Here is a 25,724-nt window from a genome sequence, read left to right as displayed (position 1 = left end):
CTAACATAATCCGATCAAATTCCAAAAAAATATCAGTCTGAAGTAGGAGTGACATTTTAAACCAAGTTCTTTTAATTACTGTCAAATTGGGTTTGCTGGTTGAGACCATGTAAAGTGCCCCTTAACCTTTTTTGTTTAAATTATTTTTGAAGTTGTTAAGTACCAAAATAATGGTCATGATTTGACTTGGTCTCAAGCTGCTTCGAAATCAAAAAAGACTTTATCTAAGTCCAGGGGAATAGACTTTTTGATTAACATTTCATAAAAGGCATGTCAGTCGATTGGCTGTGTCAACTACTTATTTATATTTTTATTACTAACTACGTATGTTAACAAATTATTTTCCAAATGTAATTGGAACTACCCACGTTTGTTTATTTAGCATTTGTAATTTTGTATCGCCCACACCAAAAATCAAAATTCCAAGAATAAAACAATTCCTTTGAAAAAGTATCAATTTATTGTATCCACACTTCAAATAGAATAAGTTACATTAAAATTGTTTATTTACATTCCCGCGTAAACAAAATAACATAATTAAACCCGACTTGTACATAAATAACGAAGATTTGTTTCGAGAATAATCTTTGGTTTGTAAATCACTGTTGTTTTATGCATAAATTATAATTAATGAAATTATTACTCCAGTCTTCCCTCTAACAATATTCATTAATACAAAGTCTCTAAACTTATAATTGAGGTAATAAACACTATTGATGACAAATTAACTAATTGTAAGTAACTAACAGAAAACATAAACACGTCTCGTGGAAGTAAATACGGAAAGGACAAACAAACAGACAACCTCTTTGACAATCGTGGAATTAGTCCAATTGTGACAACATTTGTATCAACTGTGTAAATTAGTTTCAAATTAGACTCGATTCGTGTAATCGTAGCAAAACAACTGTGAAGAAAATGTAATTCATTACTCAATGTACAATCATTGAGCAATGACAACATTGAGTTTTATTCATCATCATTATTTCAGCCACAGAACGTCCACTGCTGAACATAGGCCTCGCCCACTGATTTCCACATCGCCCGGTTGGTAGCGGCCAGCATCCAGCGTCCTTATGTTTTATTATTATGAGTTCTTCTTGCTACCTTTATGTTTCATTACTCAATATTCGTCAATAACTATTATTGAGTAATGAAAATTGTATTAAATGGAAAATGATGAAAAATATCCACATACATCCTGCCTGTTTGTCGATCTTAATAAAACTATATATTTTCAATTTATTTTATAGTCGTTTTGTAAATAAATTGAAAATCTAGTTCAATATAAAACGTTTGAAAACACATACGCCTTGTTTACTTTGCTTTGAGTTGGTTTTAACACATTTTTTTTAACTTGAAAATAACATGGAAACAATTCTTAGAAGTAGAGTTTAATCTATTTTAAATTAAGATTAAATGTTGCTAACAATAATTGGTCATATCCACGAAAATAGCTGAAGAAAATTCTCAGTAAAACACTTTATTAATTTTAATTAATTTCCGTACCAACTTAAGAGTTTACTTACACTAATTGGGTAATTGAATTAACTTAGTTTATTTTAAATAAGATACAAGTTATACTATTTGTATTATACAGGAAATACTGTGTTTATCTTAACCTTTAAATAAATGTGCAAACAGACCCATTCAAACCTTAACTTATACTTATAATAACTTGATTTATATTTACATGCTTACTTATCAAATTTGAGTATAACTTCTGTGGGTGCTAAATGCTTTGTTGAATAAACTAGATGAAATTTTCATAGTTTGATTTATAAATACTCAAAATACATTACAATAATAATAAATGTCTAACTTAGGTTACTGATTTAAAAGATGATAATTTCAACTCACGAATATCGTTCAAAATGATAGATACTGAGATTTAGAAGCAGGTTCAAAATTCTGCTACAAAATGAACGCCATAGCAAGTAAAGGTATCCAACTGACGCTCCGTACTTTATCACTTGAAGAAGCCTTGTAATACTTAACTTCATCTTGAGTAGGGGGTGAGTAGGATGCTTCATAGCTCAATCTATTGGGACACGGTAGCATTTCCGTAGGAATTTCCAGCAGTCTCCTCCGATACTCGATCTTTGACTCCAATTCCGTCACTTGATCTTGCATTGTATCATCATACGTTCTATCATCGTCAAAATCTTCATCATTATCGTCGTAGTTATTTTTGAACATGACCGCGTTGATTTTTTGAGGGGGTTCGGTTTTGGATACTACCTTAATACCAAAGAGGTTGGGTTTCAAATTGTTGTCCATGATGCAGACCAGACGATTGAGGGCCGATTTTGTGCGCTTGCTTTTGGTCTCGTTCTTCAGTTTGTGCAGCCAGGAGAGGCGGCAGTCGCAGCTCAGCTTGTTACCTGTTTGACAATGAAATACGAATTTAGACGTTTGAATCCATTGGTTACTAAGTAAGTGCAGATTTTTTAATCATTAGATATCTTTTAACTGAAGAATAAACTTGTCATTTTGTCATATTTCCCATACTGAAACAGTCAATGTGCCTAACTTAATCTTCAGTCGATAGTTATCCGACGATTGAAGAATCAGCCCTCAGTAGATTTATTGCTGATTCCGTTGTTACGAGTGTAATGCTAAAATCACCTAGGTATGTGTTTAATATTGTTGTTGACGACAAAATGGTTTTATAACTTGTGGACCCCTAAAGGTCTCAAGGTAACAATTGATTTCAATTGTGTCCCGATTTGCTGGTACTTGAAGGGATAAATATCAATACGAAGAAAACCATAAATTATTAAAAAGACATTCCTGACACTAAATGTTACCTAAGTGAAGTTTAGTGTGCTCCTAAATAAAAAATTGTCTAATGTAAACGAGTTTAAGAAATCTAGGCCCTGACCTGAATCTAGACTGAAAATAGACTGATAGGCCAGGTTGATCACAGTGAGAGGCCTTTTTCAACAGTGGACGTCAAGTGGCTGAAATGAAGATGCTTTTGTAGACGCAACGTCCTTAGAAAACTGTGACCGAACCAATAACACGAGAATTATTAAAAGACATTCTTGACACTAAAAGTTACCTAAGTGAAGTTTAGTGTGCTCCTAAATAAGAATTTGTCTAATGTAAACAGTGCGAGATTTAAGAAACCTATGTCCAAAATGGGACTGAAAATAGACTGATAGTAAAGGATGATCTAGGTATCAGTCTATTTTCTCATTTCTATATTCTTATTATATGAAGAGGGCTTTTTCAACAGTGGACGTCAAGTGGCTGAAATGAAGATGTTTTTGTAGACGCAACGTCCTTAGAACGCGTTTAGGCGCGATTAGTCCAATTCGCTATTGGTCCAATTTGTAATTGGTCCAAAATAAAAGGATATTAAAAATGAAAAAAAAGGAGGTTATCAACTTTTTTTTCTGTATAGCGAATTAGGCCAACAGCGAATTGGACCAATCGCGCCTAACTGTAACCGAACCAATAACACGAGACCTTCCAAACCGCATAATCTTACACAACCATTACACCTAACGCCAGGATCGTGCGGTCGCTGACTGCAGCTATAAACAGACCACAAAACCGAATTAACACACACAAAGCGCCTTAAATCATAGCAACAATGCCGTACACTGGCGAGCAGTTTGGCGGAAAATATAGGCCCTATTAAAATGTCGCAGGAAGCATTGCGCTGATGATTCATTGCCTTTTTTGTAATTTGCAAGGCTCAAAGAGACTGGTGGCCATGAATGACATAGACACCGTCTGCTAATTTCTTTGACGGATGACAGTCAGCAACATGATACAATGAAGACACTGATGCCCGTATTCACAAACGATGCTTGATTAAGTGAAGCAGCAAATCGAACGGACAGCGTTGAATAGAGCTCTGTGATTGGTTCGTGTGTCACTCTGTGCGTCCACGCGCACTGTGAGACCTCATAGTAATGTTTGTGAATACGGGCGTAAATCTATTATGCAAGTATACTGCTAATCATAAACATTGAAGAAATGTTTTCAGAAAAGATACCTACTCAAAACTCGGTTCAGACTTGAGCGTAAATTTGATTTAGGTTTAATTTTGAACATAATGCCACTTCAATGAAAACCCTAGCCCGATAACTGAATGACGTCATAAAACATTAACCAAGCGTTGTTGTAAAGTCAGATGGCAATAATATCTGAATTATACATCAAAAGCATATTCAGCTTGGTGTTAAATTTCATAATGTTAATTACCTTAACTGCAACAATTAACAGGTCATAACGAACTAACTGTTCGTGAAATTTAACGTAGAGCTAAAAGGTGCAAAGTAGCTTTTTAATCTGAATCGAGAATTCTCATTAAAATAATGTGTTTTTGCGGTTACTGCCAATAAACTGATATTGCGATTACTGTTCAATAATCCTGTGGGGTTAAAATTAATAGGGTTTTAATTAGTCTGTTAAAACCACAAAATAAATAACTTATATGTTTATTCAATTGACATCTCATTTAAACTTAAATGCACGATGCAGCATCATAAACAGTTAATTAAGTTTTCCCTGAAAAAGATACACTACTACAAATACAAAGAGTCGGTTAGAAAATCTTCAATATCATCAAATGTACTGATATTGAAGTCATATTTCTTAACAATATCTGCCATAATGACGCCATTTTTATCATGAAGTAGCCTTAAAAAGCCAAATAAAATAGCTAGTCATCACACAACTATGAAACGTTAATCCAATACATTCTTTACGATCAATTTGAGCCGCCTATAACCGATCTATTAGTTATTACTGTAGACAAATAGCCTCTTTAGACGCTGATAAAATTATATCAAACTATAACGAAACAAACGATGAAGCCACGATAGCCGAACGGTGAAGGGGTTGGACTTTCCGACTCGAGACCCGAGGAACGCGGGTTCGAAACCCAACGGCCGCTAGACTATTGTGGTGAGGCCACTCGTAAGCATAATTATTAAGGGACTATTAGTAATAAGTACAAATTAGGTAGATACCTACTAATAATCTTTTACAAAAATCAAAATCAAAAAATTGTAACACATTTCGGCAATGGTTTATCAACTGATTGGATGATATGATTTACCCACCATTATCATTGGTATCATCATCATCAGTAATCGGTTGCAATGCTCTCTATCTGTAGGATGTAGGTCACTCATCATAAATTCTCCTATTTTGATTTTAAGTTGGTTCGTTAGATTCTAGAAACATGCTAGAGTTATTTATTAATTGCCTACAGGGTTACAGGGCAACTTTGATCCTAATGAGATCTTTGTTGCATTTGACTCGTATCTATTCCTGACGAGAATACGTCCAGTTCCCAGTAATCCTGTATATTAGTCCTTGCTTTCAAAGCACAACTTATCTAAGAAAAAATAATTTTAGCCCTGAAACCCAATAATTTTCAATAGGTTGTAGTACAAAGTTAGTACACTTTACGGTTATTTTGAATCGATAGTAAATAGTCAATTGAGTTGGCGCATTAAGTGACTTCAAATTTAGTGCCAACATAGCAAAATTACATAGTAGATGAAAAAAATACATTATATAGAGTTATCTAATTTAACTCGTATGCGATACATCTATGTCGTTTATTTGTCTGTTATAAGTTATAGCTGATGCCTTCTGTGAGGTCGAACTAGTGAAGCGAATGATGCGCCCCAATTAACAATTGATGTAAAACCAATAATTAAGGATCCATTTCAGAATGCTCACGCATTGTTCAACTGATTAGTTATTGGGTGAAAACGCACAACCTTGATATTAATTATTACTGTATTGAGCTTCATTTCGTTCGTTGCAGCCAAATGACTGCTGGAAAAAGGCCTCCAAGGATTTCCACAAAGACTGGTCAGCTAAGATTCTTGCATCATGCAAAGAGCTTGCATTAGATAATTGTTTTTAAAGAAAATACGACAGCTAGCTTGTCTTTACTTTTAATATTATTATGTATCGAGTTTCTATCAAAAAATAGGCGTAAAGGCGTAAAAAAATTAAGCTCAAGCCCACTTAAGTAAGCTCTAATAACTAAAGGTTTAACGCTTAAGTACGTTTGTAGATCCCACATTATTACGTTTCTTGAATAAGTAAGTACCTACCTAATCAAATATGTAATCGTATATTTATAATAAATGTTCACATTAGGTAATATATTATTACTTTTAATAAAAATGGTAAGTAATGTCAGGACATAATTTTCTTAGAAAGAATAAGAAAAGAAAGAAAAAATATGTAAATTTGACTCTCATTAGCTATGCCTAGACACTTTGAAAACACTTTGTGGGAGGTTCAAAGTCTGAACGACAACAATTTAGGCATTTACGAAGAAAACTATTTCAGTCAAAGTTTAGTAATTACCATTATTATACAGTAGATGTCCCGGTAACAATAATATCAATTTTCTTCAAAGTTTACCTACTACATATACGCCCGTATACACAAACATTACTATGAGGTCTCACAGTGCGCGTGGACGCACAAGGTCATATACGAACCAATCGCAGAGCTCTATTCAACGCTGCATGAGCGTTCGATTTGCTGCTTCACTTAAGCAAGCATCGTTTGTGAATACGGGCGATACTTAGTAAGTAAAAATCGGTTATTTTGATAATATCTATCACGAACCATTTGCCTTTTTCCGAGAAGCAGACGATTTGACCTCCAAGACGTTATACACGGCCAATTTCACAAACCTTCAGGCGTTTGTAGACGTGACGTTTTTTTAAACGCATCAACAGTTATTTTTCTTTCGTTTTCATGAGGTACTTCCTTTTTGGCAGAAAGCGAAAATGATTCATAAAATTAGCTTTTTTAAACAAATCATCCTAGGATGATTGACGGTATCAAGATATGGTCAGTACCAGACCATAATCTAAACCAAACTAGTACATAATACGATAAGGAATGTGATCTAATGTAAAAAATAAAAGACATCAAAGCAAGGATAAAAATAATATCGGACGGATAAAAACGCCATATCTGCACACGCTCTTATAGTTATTACTTTCTAACGAAGCCTTCTCCAAAGTACCTATTTACCCCGAGCAGGTCAACTGTATGACTTATTCCAATTAATTTGCGATAGCTTTTAGTAATTTGTATAGAGCTCCTGATTGATCTATTGTCTCGTATAGTAATTAGTGCTGATCCAATCAATGTATTAGTATTGATCACTACAATTATTGTAAACTAGCGGCCGCCCGCGACTTCGTACGCGTGGATCCCGTTTTGCCTCCTTCATCTATCTTACGCGGTTTAGATTTTTTTATACAAATGTTTTTTCCCGCTAACTCCCGTTCCCGTGGGAATTTTGCAATATCCTGTTGTAACTAAGCTTTAAGTTTACAAAGGTACCTGCATGCCAAATTTCAAGCGTCTAACTTAAGCGGTTTAGATTTTTCATACAAAAGGATTTTCCCGCTAATTCCCGTTCCCGTGGGAATTCTTAAGTATCCTATAACCTGCCCAGGAGTATGGAGAATAATTGTACCAAGTTTCGTTAAAATCCGTCGAGTAGTTTTTGTTTCTATAAGGAACATACAGACAGACAGACAGACAGACAGACAGACAGACAGACAGACAGACAGACAAAAATTTTACTGATTGCATTTTTGGCATCAGTATCGATCACTAATCACCCCCTGATAGTTATTTTGAAAATATATTTCATGTACAGAATTGACCTCTCTACAGATTTATTATAAGTATAGATTAACCTATCGTCATTACGACTATAGTATTGATATTATCCGGTGTCAAACAAAGAATACAAACGTCCCAAAAAATAAAACGAACCAAACGCAAACTTATTGTCCCAACAGAAACGTTTTCACTTACCGTAAATTACTATGTATAAAATATTTGTATCCCCAAAAGTACCAACAAATAAAAGCGTCCATCAATAATTCAAGCCGTACAAAGTTTTTATGTCGGTATCAACAAAACGGAACGCTCAAAGTACTGAACAACATAGATAATTTGTAGCGAAGTTTAAGAATAAGAACTCACCATCGAGAGATATTAAAGCGTAATTCGTCTTCATGTTCTCCAAAACATTCTGAACGGCCTCCTGTCGCAGCGTCTCTAAGTTATTATTTCTCAAATCCAACACAGTCAACTTCAGATTATCACTGAGCACTCCCTCGTCTAATGCGTCCAACTTATTGTCGGCCAAAGAAAGTTTCCTCAGTTGCGTCAATCCTCCAAAACCTCTGCTGTCTATATACTGTATTTCATTACCGTCCAAATAAAGTTCTTGGAGACTCCAAAGTTCGGCGAACGCCAGGTCCCCTATCAATGTTAATTTGTTGTTCCTCATATCTAGTGTAATCAAATTAGACAGACCCTGGAAATTCTCTCTTATCACTACGGTCAGCAAATTGTTGTCGAGGTCTAACCTTATCAGGTTACTGAGGTGCTTGAAACAGCCGTCATGCAAAACGCTTATAGTGTTCTTCGATAGGTACAACCGCTGAAGGTTCGGCAGGTAGTAAAATACGTCTCTGTTCAGTTCCGATATCTGGTTTTCGGCAAGGCTGACGTTTGACAAACGCAGTAGATGAGCGAACGCCATCTTTTCGAGTTTCGTTATTTTGTTCTTGGGTAAAGTGATTTCTCGGAGCGTGGTCGAATTCGTGAATGCGAATGAGGGAATGCTGAAAATGTTCGCGTATTGGATATTGAGGTACTGGAGGTGCTCGAGGCGCACAATCACTTTGGCCGGGATGTAAGTGAGCCCGCCGTCCGCTCGGACGTTAAAAGTCAGCTTCTCTATTTTTGGCTGCGAATAAAAGTTTGACCAAAAGGGATCGTCCTCCGCTATGCCGCCGTTGAATACCCAGCAATCGGCCTTTGTGGCGGTTTTTATCTTTACGCTCTCGCAGTAGCAATGTACTTTGGACACCCTATCTTGAATATCGCAAATGTTGACGTAGTGCGAGTAGCTCTTGTCGTTTTTCCACCGCCTTTTGTCATTTTGCCGGCTCTCAGTTACGTTTATTTCAACTGTCGCGAAAGCGATCATTAGGATCAAATATTTAAGGTCCATCTTTGTTCCTCTTCACATCGGCGCAATTTTCATCTGTAACAAAAGAAAGCCGTTTAGTAAGAGTTCCTTTGTTTTCTTTTTATCTTAGATCCTTGCATTAGCGGAGTTGTTGATTAAATTGTATTGAAGTCTAGCAAGATGCTATAACGGGAAGTTAATTGACTCTGCATTGATAGTTGGAGAGTGAAAAGTTGAATTTTATGCGAAAGTAACGGTGGCTATTATCACGCCATTCATTCGGAATGTACTCGTAAAACGGTGAACGAGTCTTTTGTTCTTTATTCTTGTCGTAATCGTCGGATATGTCTGACATCCATAACTCAATGTTAATATGCTTTAACTGCTTAATATGCCTATTAAATATTTATGACTACATTACGGTCCTCCTAGAGTTGAGGCATAATATTTTTAAGCTTGAAATTTTATTGATGATATTTTAATTGTAAACTATACTCCACCCGCGGCTTTTTCCGCTTGAATTTCAGTTTATCGTAGACTGCAAATTTAATCCTTGAAATTAATACGTATTCTATATTACATAAAAACTACTTAAATGCCTTAATATATTTGAGTTTCATTTTAACAAAAGTCTAGAACGGACACTTTAATCGAAGGTTGTTACAGAGTCATATTTCTAATAACAGAAGTGCAAAAATATTGGGATTGGTTTTCGTTGGATTTTACTTCTATATTTTTCCAGTATTTTCTCGACTTTAAACTTTTGCCCGCGGCTTCGCCTTCGTATATAAAGTACTTTTATTTATTTCGTTAATGCGCGCGTGTCCGCCATCCAAAAACCAGGATAAAAACTAAGTATCCTGTGATTCTTAGATCTCGAACTAAATTTGTGCCAAATTTTATCTAAATCAGTTCATCTATCCTGACAAAGGTTTATATTTAAAATATTTATAGCGTTCATACGTGTACATGCTTACTTAGCCTTGAAACGAATGGTTTTATGATCATAATGCTCAATTGTTAAAATAATAAGAAGGAACAACTGTAGAGTCATTCGGGGTAACAGCACGCGGTGGGTAAAAGTACGCGGTGGTCCGATCTCCGACAGGGGTGGGGGAGCCGAGGTCTGTGTTTGTAAAATAGAGTGGCGCTACTGTCGCCGTTTAGGAGCCACGCGCCGCGCCGACGCAATCTAAGTACAGAGCCCCGATTACGGTAATTTTTAAGACACGCTTCTCGATTCTGCGATACGATTGGTCGTTCAACAGCGTACGTCAGCTGTTTTGACCAATCGTATCGCAGAATCAGAAACGCGTCTGGATTGTAGACGTTATAAAAGTTACCGTAATCGGGGCTCTGGTCGCGACACGTCGCCGAATACTTGTAGCACGCTTATTTCGTTTAATTTTTATGCCACGGAAAAGTGTGCTGTAGTTAAATGGATAGCTCTGTGCCAGTATGTATACTATATTTCTATTGTTCATTTAATATAGTTTTGATCTAAGTTTATCATATTCGTAAAAAGTATTTAACGTGTGTGTTGTGACTGATTATTTGGTATATTTGCCGATTGGGGTAAAAGTACGAGATTAATAGTACGCACGCGTACGTTTACCCCCGTTGCGTACTTATACCCCAAATGAAATAAAAATATCAAAAATTGTTCAATCTTTCAGAATACCTACACCAAAATGCCGAGAAATTACATAAGGAAGGCCCCTCAGCGGACCCTCATCTCATCTCAGATGACCAAATAATGAAGGCCAATTATTTTGATCTCAAAGTGTGACTATTGCCAATATAAATAATTTAAGACAAGATTCACATTATAATAGATACAGGGTGGAATTTTGTAATGCCACCTTGAGGGAAAGTACTCTTAGTAATGTAGAGGAATCGAACCAACTAAAATTTGTTAAAAATTACACCCTGTATTTTTATTGCATCGATCGTTAGGGTTAAGTTTATGGATGAAATCTCTCTAACAAACTTGCTTAAATTAAATGAAAGGAAAACCATGAAATCTTAAATTATTTTAATTATTTACAAAAAATTGTATGGTATGATAGTGAATTTTCGTAAAATTTTCAAAAATCTTTGAATAGAGTTCTCTTTGTTTTCAAAAATTAAGGAAAGTTTTATTTGAGTAAAATTTTCTATCTACAATATTAAGAGTACTTTCCCTCCAGGTGGCATTACAAAATTCCACCCTGTATAATACAAAGAGTTCTTATTTTTTTTAATGTTAAAGTTCTTAAAATGTTATATACAAGATTAAATAAATATTGATTATCGCCAATCTTAATTGTATTCTCTTAGAAATCTGAATGCGTACGTTTACCCCGCGTGCGTAACTTTACCCTAAGACTTGCGTAATTTTACCCACACATCGGGTCAAGAGTACGCATCGGAAAAGTTTTCAGTTAAGCCTATGTAGGGCTAAAACTAATTAATCTTGATGGAAATTTTTCTTAAATAGTGAAAATTTATTAAATATTCTACAGATTTAATATCATAACATGCCAATTATACAATTCTTTATAGGTCTGGGAGGCCATCAAAAAAAAAGTGCGTGCTCTTGACCCGAATGACTCTACACATTAATTAATTATCCTACAAAGTCAAAGTCAAAGTCAAAATTTCTTTATTTGTTTAGACTAATAAATAGTTCTTACAAATCGTCATAATATGCTCTTAAGGAGCCTCTACATGTCTCATAATCTTTTTACCCTACCAGCGCTTCGAGACCAACATTTGGCAAGTGCTGAGAAGAAGCGCCGCAACAAACTCAGTCACCACTGTCTGCCGGTTAATATAAATAAATAGAAATAGTAGTAGTAGGTACATTCGATTCAGGAGCAGTTCACTGAATTTACCATGCATTCTTGTATGGTGTATCATAAGAATGGGTATACAAGATTGCGTGGTATATTAAACAAGGTAGTGACGTGCTAATATCTAGACTTACATATTAAGGTACTAGTAGAAATGACTCGCATACATAAATTTGAATAACTTGGATTGACCAGTCCCCGAAAGCAGCGCCTGTTCACAGACATGACGAGTGAACCAGCCATCGCTTCACTCGACCATATTAGAGGGAATGTAACGACCCGCCTCACTACGCCACCACCCCAGAGACATTTTAGTGAGAATGACAATGCCAAGTTATCTCTTTAAAAAAAAACTAATAATAAAGCTAAGTAACAGTCCAGATTGAGAAGCATGACACTATAACATTTGAGAAATTATTATTAGTTTATACAATATTACTTTTCATTTTAATTCTTTTTAGTGCGAGCATGAGAGGACCATAATCCTACTCCCAGGATGACTTATCATTAAGAAAATCTCGAGTTGTATAATAGGCTTTTTTAAGCATGTGATCTTTAACTATACCTTTAAATTTATTATACGGTAGCTCTTTATATTTATCAGGGACTTTGTTATAAAAATGGATACCTTGTCCCATAAAAGTGGCAAACACTTTATTAAGTCTAAAAGCGGGTATAGCCAATTTATTTTTATTTCTAGTGTTAATTTGGTGAATATCACTTTTCTTTTTGAATTCGTTAATATTTTGTTGAATAAATAGAATACAGTTTAAGATGTATTGTGAAGCGGCCGTGAGAATGCCAATTTCTTTAAACAATTCTCTAAGGGACGCTCTTGCTTTCATTTTATACAAGTATCTTATCGCACGTTTTTGCAAAATAAATATTGTTTCAAAATCTGCAGCTTTGCCCCATAGCATGATTCCATATGACATTAGGCTATGAAAGTAGCTAAAGTAGACTAAGCGAGCTGTTGAAACATCGGTTAATGACCGTATCCTTTTTATTGCAAAAGCCGCTGAGCTGAGCTTTCCCGCCAGAGTTTCTATATGGGGGCCCCACTGGAGTTTTGAATCCAGGGTAATTCCCAGAAATACAGTAGAGTCTACCAGATCGATTGCATTATTATTAAGTTCTATTTGGGTACTAACTGTTTTTACGTTAGGCAAAGAGAATTTTATACATTTTGTTTTCTTTGCATTGAGTTGTAAATTATTTGTAGTGAACCAACTTAAAACTCTTGTTAGTGCATTATTTACATCATCAAAGTTATTTTTACTTCTATCAATATTAAAAATCAAAGATGTGTCATCGGCAAATAACACGATTTCGCAAGAGTCCTTAACAAAATATGGTAGATCATTAATGTATATAAGAAACAAGAATGGACCCAGAATGGACCCCTGCGGAACTCCCATTTTCACAGGTGACCCAGAAGACAAAACACCATTTATGTCAACTTTTTGAACTCTAAAGTTTAAATAGGATTGTATTAAATCCAAAGCCGAGTCCTTCACCCCATAATAGTGCAGTTTGCGAATTAGCGTTTGATGTTCTACGCAGTCAAAAGCTTTTGAGAGATCACAGAAGACCCCTAGTGCATTTTGAGAATTCTCCCAAGCCTCGAAGATATGTTTAAGTAGTGCAACCCCGGCATCGGTGGTGGAACGACCCTTGGTAAAACCATATTGTTCACTATGAAATAGTTTATTAGAGCCAAAGTGAATCATAAGTTGCTCCTGTATGATTTTTTCAAAAATCTTGCTTAGAGCGGGCAAGATAGAAATGGGTTTATAATTGCCAGGGTCGGTTTTGCTACCAGACTTAAATAATGGCATTAGTCTACTATGTTTCATGAGGTCGGGGAAGATGCCCTTCTCTATGCAATTATTGAATATTATCGCTAACTGTGGGGAAATTATATCAATAATGTGTTTGACTATCTTGACAGAGATGCCCCAGATATCAGTTGTACTCTTTACATTTAAAAGATTAAAAGTTTTAGTGATATCTAATGGAGTAATATGTTTAAAAGAGAAGTGCGAGTCACAGGGTGTCACGTGGGTTTTCAATATTTCTTCAGCCTCGGAGGGAGATGACTTTAAGTTGGCAGTTGTTGCTGAAGCTATATTACCAAAAAATTTGTGAAAAGCTTCCGCTACATCTTTATCTGCAGATATCAAATTATCGTGAACTTTGAGAGAAAAGTCATTATCTCTTGGTTTTAGTTTACCAGTCTCTCGGTTGATAACATTCCAAGTTTCTTTTATTTTATTACTGGCGTTCCCTATCTTGTCCCGAATATAAAAAGACTTAGCCATGAAGCAAACTTTCTTAAAAATTTTTGAATACTTTTTTACATGCTCAAGAAAAGATACACTATTATTATACTTTTTCATGCCATAAAGTTCATATAACGTATTTCGACTTTTGTATATTCCCTTAGTAGCCCAGTCACTAAACTTACATTTGGTATTTGGTTTTAATGGCTTTACCGTAAAAACTTTGTCATGTTCGGTTTTAATACATTCGAAAAGGTTATTGTAAAGAGCATCTGGGTCTCCCTGCACATACGGGACTAAATGCAATTTATTTTCAAGATTATTTTTAAAACGTTCTAGACGACTAATGGTTACAGGTCTACATACGGCATTTTTATTACTTTTATTATTCAAATTATTACAAATAAATTCTACTTTAATACCACAGTGATCTGACGTAAGATTGTGTATGACAGCTTTATTGTCAGGGACACAGCTAGAGAAAATATTATCTAGACAAGTAGCCTCTCAACTTTGGATAAAGATCGTACAAGTTTTAATTGGATTTAATTACCCTTTCAACTAGCCTGCATCGAGTAGGCCGTAGGATAAGGAGCAAAGCCAACCCAGTAACTAAATAAAAACATTTTACATAATGCCATTAAAGTACATAATATTTGCCATGGGGCGTACTCGTGTCGCCCGAAACGTTTTGGGCATTATCGTGCCATAGGACTTTGAAGTATCTACATAATTTATGTACATAAGTCACATAATACTTGCAAGGAGTACCTACCGACTAAGAAATGAAACTAATCAAACTTTCGCAACAGCCAACAGGTTCTTATGAACACACAGGTTCTTTTGTTTATACAAAATACGTAATTATTACATAGTTATACCGTAACAGACGTGATCTTGTACTCTAATTTTGTATTATCCGGGTGCCAACCCTAGCTCCTTTATTACTAACATTAATACTAACATCTATACCTTTTATCACATCGGAATCCCAAACATATTAACTCCATACTAATCACAAACTCTTAGCTAAACATTTTTTAAAAACAAACTAAACAATTGTTTAAGTAAAAACAATGTCAAAGTTATAACAATTGTCCATGTTACGTATACAGCAAACAAAAACCTATGCAATTGCATGAAAGTTTAAAAAACTTTTACCCGCATCTCACATCGTATGTCGCGGTGTTTGGCTCTTTTATTATTGCTACAATACAATTGAGTTTTATCAAGTAAATGAACACTTTTTCTACGTAATAATATTTCATAATGAAGCCACATCTGCGGGCGACTTAACACTAGAAGTGCCGAAGATTACGACCCCCCTAAAAGCGCCGCTGGGTCAATTTTGTCCCAGCATATATTTTGTAACATTTTTTAGTTTCAGGCATGAATAATAAGGTTAAAACTATTTGTAGTATCATTAAAAAAAGGTTTATCTATGTAGTTAAATAAATATGTACGTATTTCTTTAAATATAAATGTATTCAATTTTAATTTTGAATTATTAAAAGTCAGATATTTTTGGTTTCATTTAAAAATAGTCACATATTACGTGGTGTTATACTGTATTAAAATAATGAAATTACTACTTTAACTAGTCATTATTATTTTTAAAGGATAAATAGATATCTTACAAATAATAGTGCACATTTTGCACAAAGTATTTTTGTATGGTTTTTTGTCTCTCTGGTGTACTATGTGTTTAGGAATTTTTATAGGTATGGTTATTTTTCTGTTATCTGTACACAAACAGTGAAGTTTTTTACCAATTACAATGAAAAGTATGTACGTTTAATTTTCAAAATTTTATAAGTCACACATTTTAAAAATGTATCAAATCATACAATGTATGAACTGGCTTATGTCTAGAAGCTACCTTCCTACTAATATCATAAATGTAAAAGTTAATAAATATTAATGAATTGAAGGATGGATGGACTGATGAATGGATAGGAAGGATGAATGGGTGGATATATGCTTGGAACTTGAACTAAGCGAGTATGGATTCATGGTTAGATCGATGGATGTTTTTTCACTCTTTTATGCAAAAAATACTAAGCCGATCTTAATAAAACTTTGCAGTTTTATTGCTAATACTTCAGTATAACATAATATAGGCTATAATTTAGAATAATATTCAGTTATTCGGTCAAAAAGCAACGATAAGTGTCAAGAAATTAGGTCTTTCTATGATAAACTTAATTTCTCACGGGTGAAGTCACAGGCAAAAACTAGTACAACATATTTACATTTCTGCATTGTCACGAGTCACCTAAACTCTCCTCACCTCTCCACTTTCGTATCTCCTCGAAACAAGGACTCTTCGTCGAATTATTGTGGCAAATACCAGGGTGGGACAAAAATGACCCAGTGGCGGTTCTAGGTAAAACCGATTTTTAAAAATTTTCTATTAATGTTATATTATCAAAAACATTAAAAAATGATATAATTCAATAAATCAGTAAAAGTCAAAAAGTTTCATAGACTTTCGTTGAAAAATAAAAAAGTTAGAGACGATCAAACTCGCGAGTGGGACAAAAATGGGACGGCGGCCTTTATAGTGTTAAATGCCTTTTTTAACTACAATAGCGTTGAGCAGTAAATGCGGTTCGATACTCAATACGGTCAATTTCTCATCTTCTACAAGAGTATTAGATTTTTCTCCAAGTAAAGGGGTTTAAATAGAATCAATGGTCAGCGACTTCTACACAGAAACCCGAGTAAATACCTACTTACTTCATAAGCGAATCATTAAATGCCTGAAGCACAGGGACAAGATCCATTATTCACTTATTAATTTATACATGAAGACATTTAATTAATAGGGCATTCAATTAATTACTAGGCAGGTATGTATGTACGAACACTTAGGGCTATATTTCACCGGGACACCATGGCGGTGCAACCAGTCGCCCGCTACCAACATAATGTATACAGCTCTATAGAGAGTTACTCACCTGTAGGCCTAAGATGCGCGCCGTGATAACTTTTGGATTTTGTTGGTAGCGGCGACTGGTTGCGCCTCCATGGTGTCCCGGTGAAATATAGCCCTTAGACTGCATCTCACTTAACATCAGGTGTGATTGCGGTCAAATACCTGCCTTGTTCTGCATACAGTCAAAGACAGAACCTCCTTCTTCCTTTTTTAAAAAATCCTTGCTCAACTCTGGCTTGATCAAGGTCCATCAAACAATTTTGTGACGTAGGCTGATTGCTAAGAAGTTTATTGATAAGTGTGTATATTGACGTCATCTTTGTTACTCGAAACAATTGTTAGGCGTTTCCCTTAAGGGTAAAGTGGAGATACACAGAATCCATTAACATAAAATTTATTTTGGAAGTTTAACAATACTTGAAGACCTCCTACGTTTATTTCCAAGTACTGTCAACATAAATAAGTATCAGACTATTTTTTGGCAATATCGCACTTTTTATAAGAGTGATTAGCTCGATTTGGCATCGTCTGTTACATTGGTATTAATCACCATTTTCTTTGTTCTTTTAAAAGAACATTTCAATAATTTCATCGTTATTCTTTTATTTCTTCAAATGATTTCTTTTTTACTTATTTCCCGTAAAGGAACCCATAAAAGTGTCATTTGTGAAGCAATCGGACAATGGTGACGTGTAATTTGAGGGGACCGCTGTCATTATTTGTAACATCTGTCATTTTCCATGGGTTTTTATTCCGCTATTATGACGTCATGCCGCTGTCATGATCACTTACTATTCAAATAATAATATTTCTTTTATCAATATATCTATTAAGGTGGAAAATTGGAACCTTGGGAAACGAGTTCATTGACCCTGACTAAATTGACTTCGTTTAAATACATAATTTTTTTGACGATTTCATGAAAGATGGCTGTAGCTAATTAGGTACCGCCCAAGTTACCTCAAGAAGCCATTTTGTTAATATTTAATTTGCCACTGAAACTAGAATCATCATTTTAAAACCATCACTATCAAATGGCACTGTGGTCGTAAGCTCTCCTTAAGCTCACATTTTTTTTTCCTCTAGTAGCCACTGAGATCGTCCGTCCATTGAACAAGACCTATACGTAACTTTCTTTAACTAACGATAGCGATTAACTAGAATTTTTGTGAAAAATATATTTAAGTAGATAAAATAACTCTCAATTCTTCGGCCATGTATCTCGGCGCAGTAATGACTCCATAGAGCGTCTCGTAGTACAGGGAAAAGTTGAGGGCACCAGACCACGTGGTAGATCACCAATGAGATGGACGGACCAGATCAAGGCCGCAACTAAGTGCTCGGTTAGCGAAAGTACCCGGAAAGCTGCAGTCCGCGAGGAATGGCGCCGTATTACGAGGAACATCACTCTGAATAGTGATTCAAAATGATGACCACGACCACTCTGACAAGAGTGTACCGACTGAGAACAAGAAGATAAAATAAACGTATTTAAACGACTACTATATTACTGCAATTCTCAACAACTTATAACATAAACAGAAACAAAATTAGCCTACAAACTCAAAACACGACCAGCACAAAACAAAGTCCCTTAAAAACTCGTCACTAAATTACAATTAACAGTTAATTACCCCGTATATTGTTATTAAAGTACGAACGCGTGAACCAGGGGCTTATGACTAACTAGCGGCACAAAACTGCAGGGAGACAAATTTATGTGCCCTCCCGTAATTAACATGCCCCACGGGCGGTAGAGAAACTGGATGTGGCTTATGGCGCGATGACGCTGATACGCTACAAGTATTCATACAATTGGTCCAGATGACAAGTTTTTACAGACAAAACGAGCGACTGCATGTGGAGGGCGGATATTTTTGTCTGACGCGTTCAGTAGTCTGAAACCTGCGACCTTTAGTTTTTACTAGGTACCTACTGGATAAACAATATTAATGTTTCCTAGAAACTGAGTGGTTTTCTACGAGTATAATAAAATATCATAAGTCAGACAAAGTTTATGCGATTGATTGACATTGGCATGTAAAGTTTTCTAAAAGGGTAGAATATATTACAAGAAGTTCATTCCACATTGTTTCTTAATACTAACAAAATGAATAATATCATATTCATAGTAAAACTCCCCGCAGATTTTGACAGCCGATAGTTTAAACATGTATGAAAGTGCGCACAATACACCGATTTGACATCGGCCGATTCCTTATTCAAATTATGCGGGGACTCAACTAAACGTTTGCTATATAGGGTGGAATTTTGTAATGCCACGTGAAGATAAAGTATACTCTTAATACTGTATAGAAAATTTTACTCAAATAAAACATTCCCTTATTTTTGAAAAGAAATAGAATTGCATTCAAAGATTTCCAAAAATTTGCTTGCTACACTCGGGAATCGAACCAACTAAAATCTGTTAAAAATTACACCCTGTCTGTTTATTGCATCGATCGTAAGCGTTAAGTATAAGGATGAAATCTCTCAAACAAACTTGATGAATCAAATGAATGGAAAACCATGAAATCTTAAATTATTGTAATTATTTACAGAAAATTGTATAAATTTTCGAAAAAAATTCGAAAATCTTTGAATGCAGTTCTCTTTCTTTTCAAAAATAAAGGGATGTTTTCTTTGAGTAAAATTTTCTATCTTCAGTATTAAGGGTACTTTCCCTCCAGGTGGCATTACAAAATTCCACCCTGTATAAAAATGGGTGTCTCTATTAAGATCAATATTTATATTCTTACAAATTAGGTCAAATCTACAAAAGTTTTGACGATGACGATCTGGTAAAGAGCCTGGATGCGGGCAGCGCAGGACAGTGCATTGTGGAAAACCTTGGGGGAGGCCTTTGTCCAGCAGTGGACGTCATTTGGCTGAAACGAACGAACGAACGAACTACAAACATTTTTAATGTAAAAAATATATTTTCAAATATAGAAATTAAAAATAGATCCACAAGAACCTTTGGGTAATTTCATATTATTATGTAAAAACTTAATATATTAGCCAGTGTAATGCCCGGTCTCTACGGACTCGCATGTTAGCCCAGACTGACATGTTGGTTCATGTTGGTTCAGTGGGCAGTCGTTATCGGGCCGGCCATATTTTTTGTTAAGTAACTCCATTTGAAAATGTTTAATCACTTATTTGGATTGTACTTTCATTTAAAGAAGAAAGTAAACTAAATAAAATTCATTGTAATGAAACCATCGTAAATGCGTGGAAAAGTAATAAATAAAAGTTAATCTATACTAGAATTAGTTAAAAAATTCAAATCATTTGTAAATTCAACCATGATACTTTCACTATCAATATTATGTGGTTAGAAAGACGCAATAGATCATTAAAGTAGAGGAGCGAGGGGCCAATCGGTCAATAAGGAAATTATCGGGGGAGGCCTAGTTTAGCAGTGGACAATTGGAAAATAGATATCCTATGAGAAAATTAAATGATGATGATGATGGTGATAATTTTTGTCCGCAATATTTTAAATCTTTTTTGTCATTGTGTCATTGACACAAGTATTATAATTCAACCAATCTACTTTATGTCTCTTCCAGTCAACACTCGTATGTGTTCGGTAATTAAGTGTGCACATCGCGCAATTGTGCATGCGAGTGGTGGATGCGGACCGCTCTGCTTTTTGACCGACACAAACCTACTGCGTAAGCCGATTAGTCTGCAGTTAAGTTGGAACCGAATCAAAACTGTTCTGAGGCTTCAAGTTTCAGTATGTACAGACGTCAACTTAACGCTGTGAGATCTTACGCAGTTGTATTAAGTACGATTTTGGAACGATGACAGGTTTGATTCAGTTTTTGGCAAGGCATTAAAATGAGTTACAATTACTTACAAAGTTTTATTATGTAACGTAAAAATGAGCTTGTAGAGTCAATCCCAAAGGTATAGGTAAATCCAAAATCCCAAAAAGAAAAGCTCTAACAAAGCTTTTTAAATCCTTTGCTGATATTGCATAGAACAACAAGTTGTATTGTTTCTAAGCTTTTATTTACATACTTTTACTTGTCCGGTGTCTGTAATGAAATCTTGCAAATTTAATTTACCTCACTTCACGGTTTTTTATTGAGATGAAAGACATTAATTGTGCAGAAAAGTTTTCGAGAAGTAACCACGGGCCGGAAGACGTACTTAGTGTGGACAGGCACTAGGTGGACTGACGATCTAGTAAAGGTCGCGGAAAGTAGGGCAGTGTAGGACCGGTCTTTGTGGAAGGTTTTTTCCTTGGGGGTGGCTTTTTCCAGCAGTGGACGTCATTTGGCTGAAACAGACGAAGTCATATACACCCTGTATACCTCTTCTAGAGCTAGTTATCCGTGTGACCATAATTAAGCGAGCGCATCGTGCAATTGTGCATGCTGACTAGTGGGTGTGAACCGCCTTTTGACTAACGCGCCCTTTTAGCTGAGACTTGCGTGCTTGTGGCCCACTCGTGTGGAATAAGCTTAAAATAGCTGTGACGCCGTTATAAAACTTAATAAATTATAAAATCGCGCATGAGTCATTTCTTTTGGGACCATGTGATGACCATTCTAGCAAAACTTTACTAAATTGTATATTAAGAGACCTCATAAAGGCACTGGATGCAGGCCGCTACCAACAACAACTACAGCCAGTACAGAAATCATTGGGGCCTATATTCAGCAGTGGACGTCTCTATTGCTGAAATGACGATAACGACTATTAAGAAACTGGAAAAGGGGCAGTTACACCTTTTATACATGACTATTATTACAGTTTAAAGTGACAAGGATTAACAATTAGATTATTAGAATCCATTCCTAGTAGGTACATAATAGGTCTTCAGGAGTACTTATTGAACATGAGAATATCTTTCATTTCCGCAAAATAAATGCAGGTTTTTCAACTACATCAAAAGCTACTGAGTTTACATTATTTATTCATGGTCATGAAGTCAAGTCAAAAGGTCATGAAGTTAACCTTTTAAAACCCCAGAATTAGTGATAAAAACTCTACGCTAACCACAAAAAATACAAACCACATTATATCAGGGAAAAGTAATAAAAAGAGCTTTCGGATCCATCTAGGGTCATCGAAACTCCGAAGGGTCAACTAGACTCCATCTAGCACCCTTCACACACTAATCAAACCACGCACCACTACTAGCTATGTCAGTAACTACAATGTACAGTGCACTATGCCAGCTACAGTGTTATTTGGGATACACCATCAACTTTGCAGGAATTGATAGCTGACATCATAGATAACAACATTTTAACAAAAATGTTTTTCATACAAGTCTATGTCAACGAGATGAAACTCGTTTTCATACTTGATAATACGCGTAGATTTATAAACATTAGAGCGAAAAATTAAACAAATATAGGTAATTACTTTAGTATGAAAAAAAACTAACGAATTATCAAGTCCTAGAACAAATTAATGTTGTTGCTTATCAGCTATCTAGTCCTGCGAGTTTACTGGTGTTTTACAAATAACCCTGTATAGCTGTCGATGAAGAATTTTACCCGCAACAACCCTGTATTCGCTTTATCATTGTCAGCAAAACATTGTGTAAAAATATGAAAAGCGTTTTCTAACTTTTCTGCTCTTTTGTGTTGATTTAAACAGACAGCGCTGAAAGGACGCAGCTAAACGTTTATCACAACAAAACTTTTTTAAAAACTAAAGCTACAACCGACGTGCATTACGGTCTCAATGTTTGCCTTGGAGCTTGAAAATAACTGGTGCAGAGTATTAGGTATTACGAAGCAGTTTTACTTAAATACATTTTAAACACACTAACTAGGAAGCCTCATGTTATTATTTATTTATTTTACGGTACGAAATGGTGTACAAAAGATGGATTTCATGCTAAAAGAATTATCCGCCAGTATAATTAGCAAGCTGAAGTGGCAATACGCAGGGCATATAATAAGTACGAAGAACTGAGGCCGACGCGATGGGGCAGCAAGGTTCTGGTGTAGTGGCCATGTATCGGAAAGCGCAGCGTGGGATGTCAGGGTGGGATGATGGGAGTCGTCTGTCGAAGTCTATAAAAGGTGGACAGACGACCTTATAAAGGTAGCAGTAAGATGCTGGATGCAGGTCTCTACCAATCATTCAATATGAAAATCACTAGGGGAAGTCTATGTCCAGCAGTAGACGTCCTTTGGCTGAAATGATGATGATGATGATGACTATCGAATGCTAAGAAAAAATGCGTGTGCATAAACCCTTCTTATTCACAGCATTGCCAGGATTTTAAAATGCACAATGCGACCTACTTCTGCACATTGGCACTGGCCTTATGCCTGCATTCGAACAAAGTTCAGGAACAGATGCAATTATAGGGCTAGCAATTGTTTAAATTGATATTAATTTGAATTTTTAAGGCTGAGTTACACCACCTAACATTACCCGTAAATAACCTTAACCGATGTTTTTTGTATAGAGTTTGACAGATTTTTGACGATTGTCAAAGTTAAAGTAAGATGTTGCAACCTTTGCAACCCAGCCTAAGAGTTTAAGACATAATCTTAAGTACAAACCTTAAGCACACATTATCAAAATTATTGAAAATATTTACTATATTTTCAAGCTTTTGCTCTCAAAACAAGGCTCAGGTAAATAACAATATACTTTGCTAAAGGGACTCGCAAAGTCGTTAAAAATTATGTAAAAACCTGAAAATCTGTAATTACATTTTACCTTCTGGTTATTAAAATGTATGAAATAAAATATTTTGTGTGACATCCCTGAAAATACGTTCCATTTCACTAGCAACTAGGACATGTTCTGTACATTCTGTCGTGTTTTGTTGTGATAACCAACCTGCTTTGAAATGTCACATAAACTCACATAACTGCTCTTCATAGAGCATTTCTCGTAGCTCATGTTTCGACATATCCCATTATATCAGTAAAAGTGTTATGTAACAGTCCGTTTTGCTTTTTGATTTAGTTGGAACACGGCAGTTTAAAACCAGATTATTGGAAAGAAATCAGAGAATCTGACGACCCCTTTGACCTGGTGGTTTGCGGACTACCGCTTCTGTGTTCTAATGGTTGATTCCTAGTAGGGGCAGATTTTTCTGTTGATTGGTGGTAGAGCTTGTTTTAAGTCCGTCTGGCTAACTTCCACTATCTTACCTAAGTATGTCACCATAACAACAATGTTTTTTTCCAGTCAGTTAGAGGTAAGATAACTAATTCCTCTGTGATTGAGGATTTCGAGTGAAACTTGCTTTCACCTTCGCCCTGATCATCATTTTCCATCAGGTAGAGATGCGCCAAGAGCTTCCTCGTTGTGGATAAAAAAAAACTTACATTAATCGTTTATCTCCTTTATTTGAATTCGATCTCGCGAAGAATACTTTAACAAGTTTAGCGTCTCCGTTCTTAATAATAAGGCTTGAATCAGTGCTACTGCTCCATTAGTCCCATATGCGTCTAGTTTTTACAGCAATAAAAACACCTGGTACTCTTTAGCACTGAGATATAGCCGTTTAGGGATGTTATGGATATGTAGTTTCGGTTATGGATACGGTTACGGATATTGGAATAATATTATACCAGTTTCGGTTACGGACATTTTTTTTAATTTGGATATCCAAAAGTTTCGGTTACGGTTACGGATATCTGTGCTAAGTATAGAATGCAATAATGTAGATCACAATAGTTTTCCAACACAGTTCATGCCTTACGAATAGAATGGGTACAGAACAGATTTCTTTGGCATCTGTCACCTTCTTTGGGTCTCACAAAAAAACTTTTATCTAATGGGAAAAAACTCATGTACTTCAAAATGCAATCATTAAATCAGCGTAGGGACTTGCTTGACTTTGCCTACATCCGAAATTATCCGAAACCTTTGAATCGGTTACGGTTACGGATATTTTTTTTATTTCGGATATCCGAAAGTTTCGGTTACGGTTACGGATATACATAACATCCCTGGCCGTGATAACCTCGTGTAGCAGCATAAACGTTCGTCGGAGCATATTCGGTACAGTCGTCCGTGTTTTTCTAGTGATAAATATCCTGGGAAATATGAGTGGACTACGCGCGCTATTACGGCAACAAGGGATGTTTTTTCTGCGGGCATATTTCATTAGTTTGATATACGACCCCGATCAGATTAAAACACGAATGTACTGCGGCACTCGCTAGTTTCGTTCTGCAGGTTTGTTCAGACGTGATTTAGGGACTGAGAAAAAGATGGCTGAAACAATTGTATTTCACAAATAAATTACAACAGAATTCAATATTCTTAACGTTAGAGTTTGTTGTGGCGCTTCTTCTCAGCACTTGCCAAATGATGGTCTCGAAACGCTGGTAGTGCAAAAAGATTTGAACGAATTATTTGACGAATTGTAAGCATTATCTTAATAAATTTTTTGACTTTGACTTTAAACTAAACATTTAATTTTTAAATAGACAACTTGAAAAAATCGAACTCGCGCCCTTCGCGTCCCTTCCTCCCGTGTCCCGCCTTAGACAGTTCGATTTTTTTAAATTGTTAATTCAAATTTAGTTTTAGAAGCGACTCTAATTGCTAAGAAATTTTAATAACGGTTAAACATTTAAATATTGATACGTGTTAGTAAGAATTAAGTAGAGCTCTATTATTAAAGATTTGGTACAACACTTTTGTTGTACTTAGTCCAAATTAAAATA

At 35.5% G+C, this 25,724-nt stretch overlaps 1 protein-coding gene across 1 annotated transcript in view; it reads right to left on the bottom strand.

Moving 5' to 3' along the window:
* Nucleotides 1-441: 441 nt before the first annotated feature.
* The window catches only part of LOC135077979 (connectin-like), a 71,139-nt gene continuing 45,856 nt past the window's right edge, over nt 442-25,724 (bottom strand). Inside the window, exons 2-3 of the mRNA XM_063972518.1 lie at nt 8,002-9,073; nt 442-2,384 (exon numbers count right to left, since the gene is read on the bottom strand). Coding sequence (XP_063828588.1) covers nt 1,915-2,384; nt 8,002-9,040 — 1,509 coding nt within the window. The 5' untranslated portion in view covers nt 9,041-9,073 and the 3' untranslated portion in view covers nt 442-1,914. The remainder of the gene's footprint in view (nt 2,385-8,001; nt 9,074-25,724) is intronic.

Source organism: Ostrinia nubilalis, chromosome 14 (assembly GCF_963855985.1).
Source record: "Ostrinia nubilalis chromosome 14, ilOstNubi1.1, whole genome shotgun sequence".
In the NCBI taxonomy this organism is placed as follows: Eukaryota; Metazoa; Arthropoda; class Insecta; order Lepidoptera; family Crambidae; genus Ostrinia; species Ostrinia nubilalis.
The sequence above is the reverse complement of the archived record's forward strand: the minus strand, read 5'-3'. Positions and strand labels throughout refer to the sequence as shown.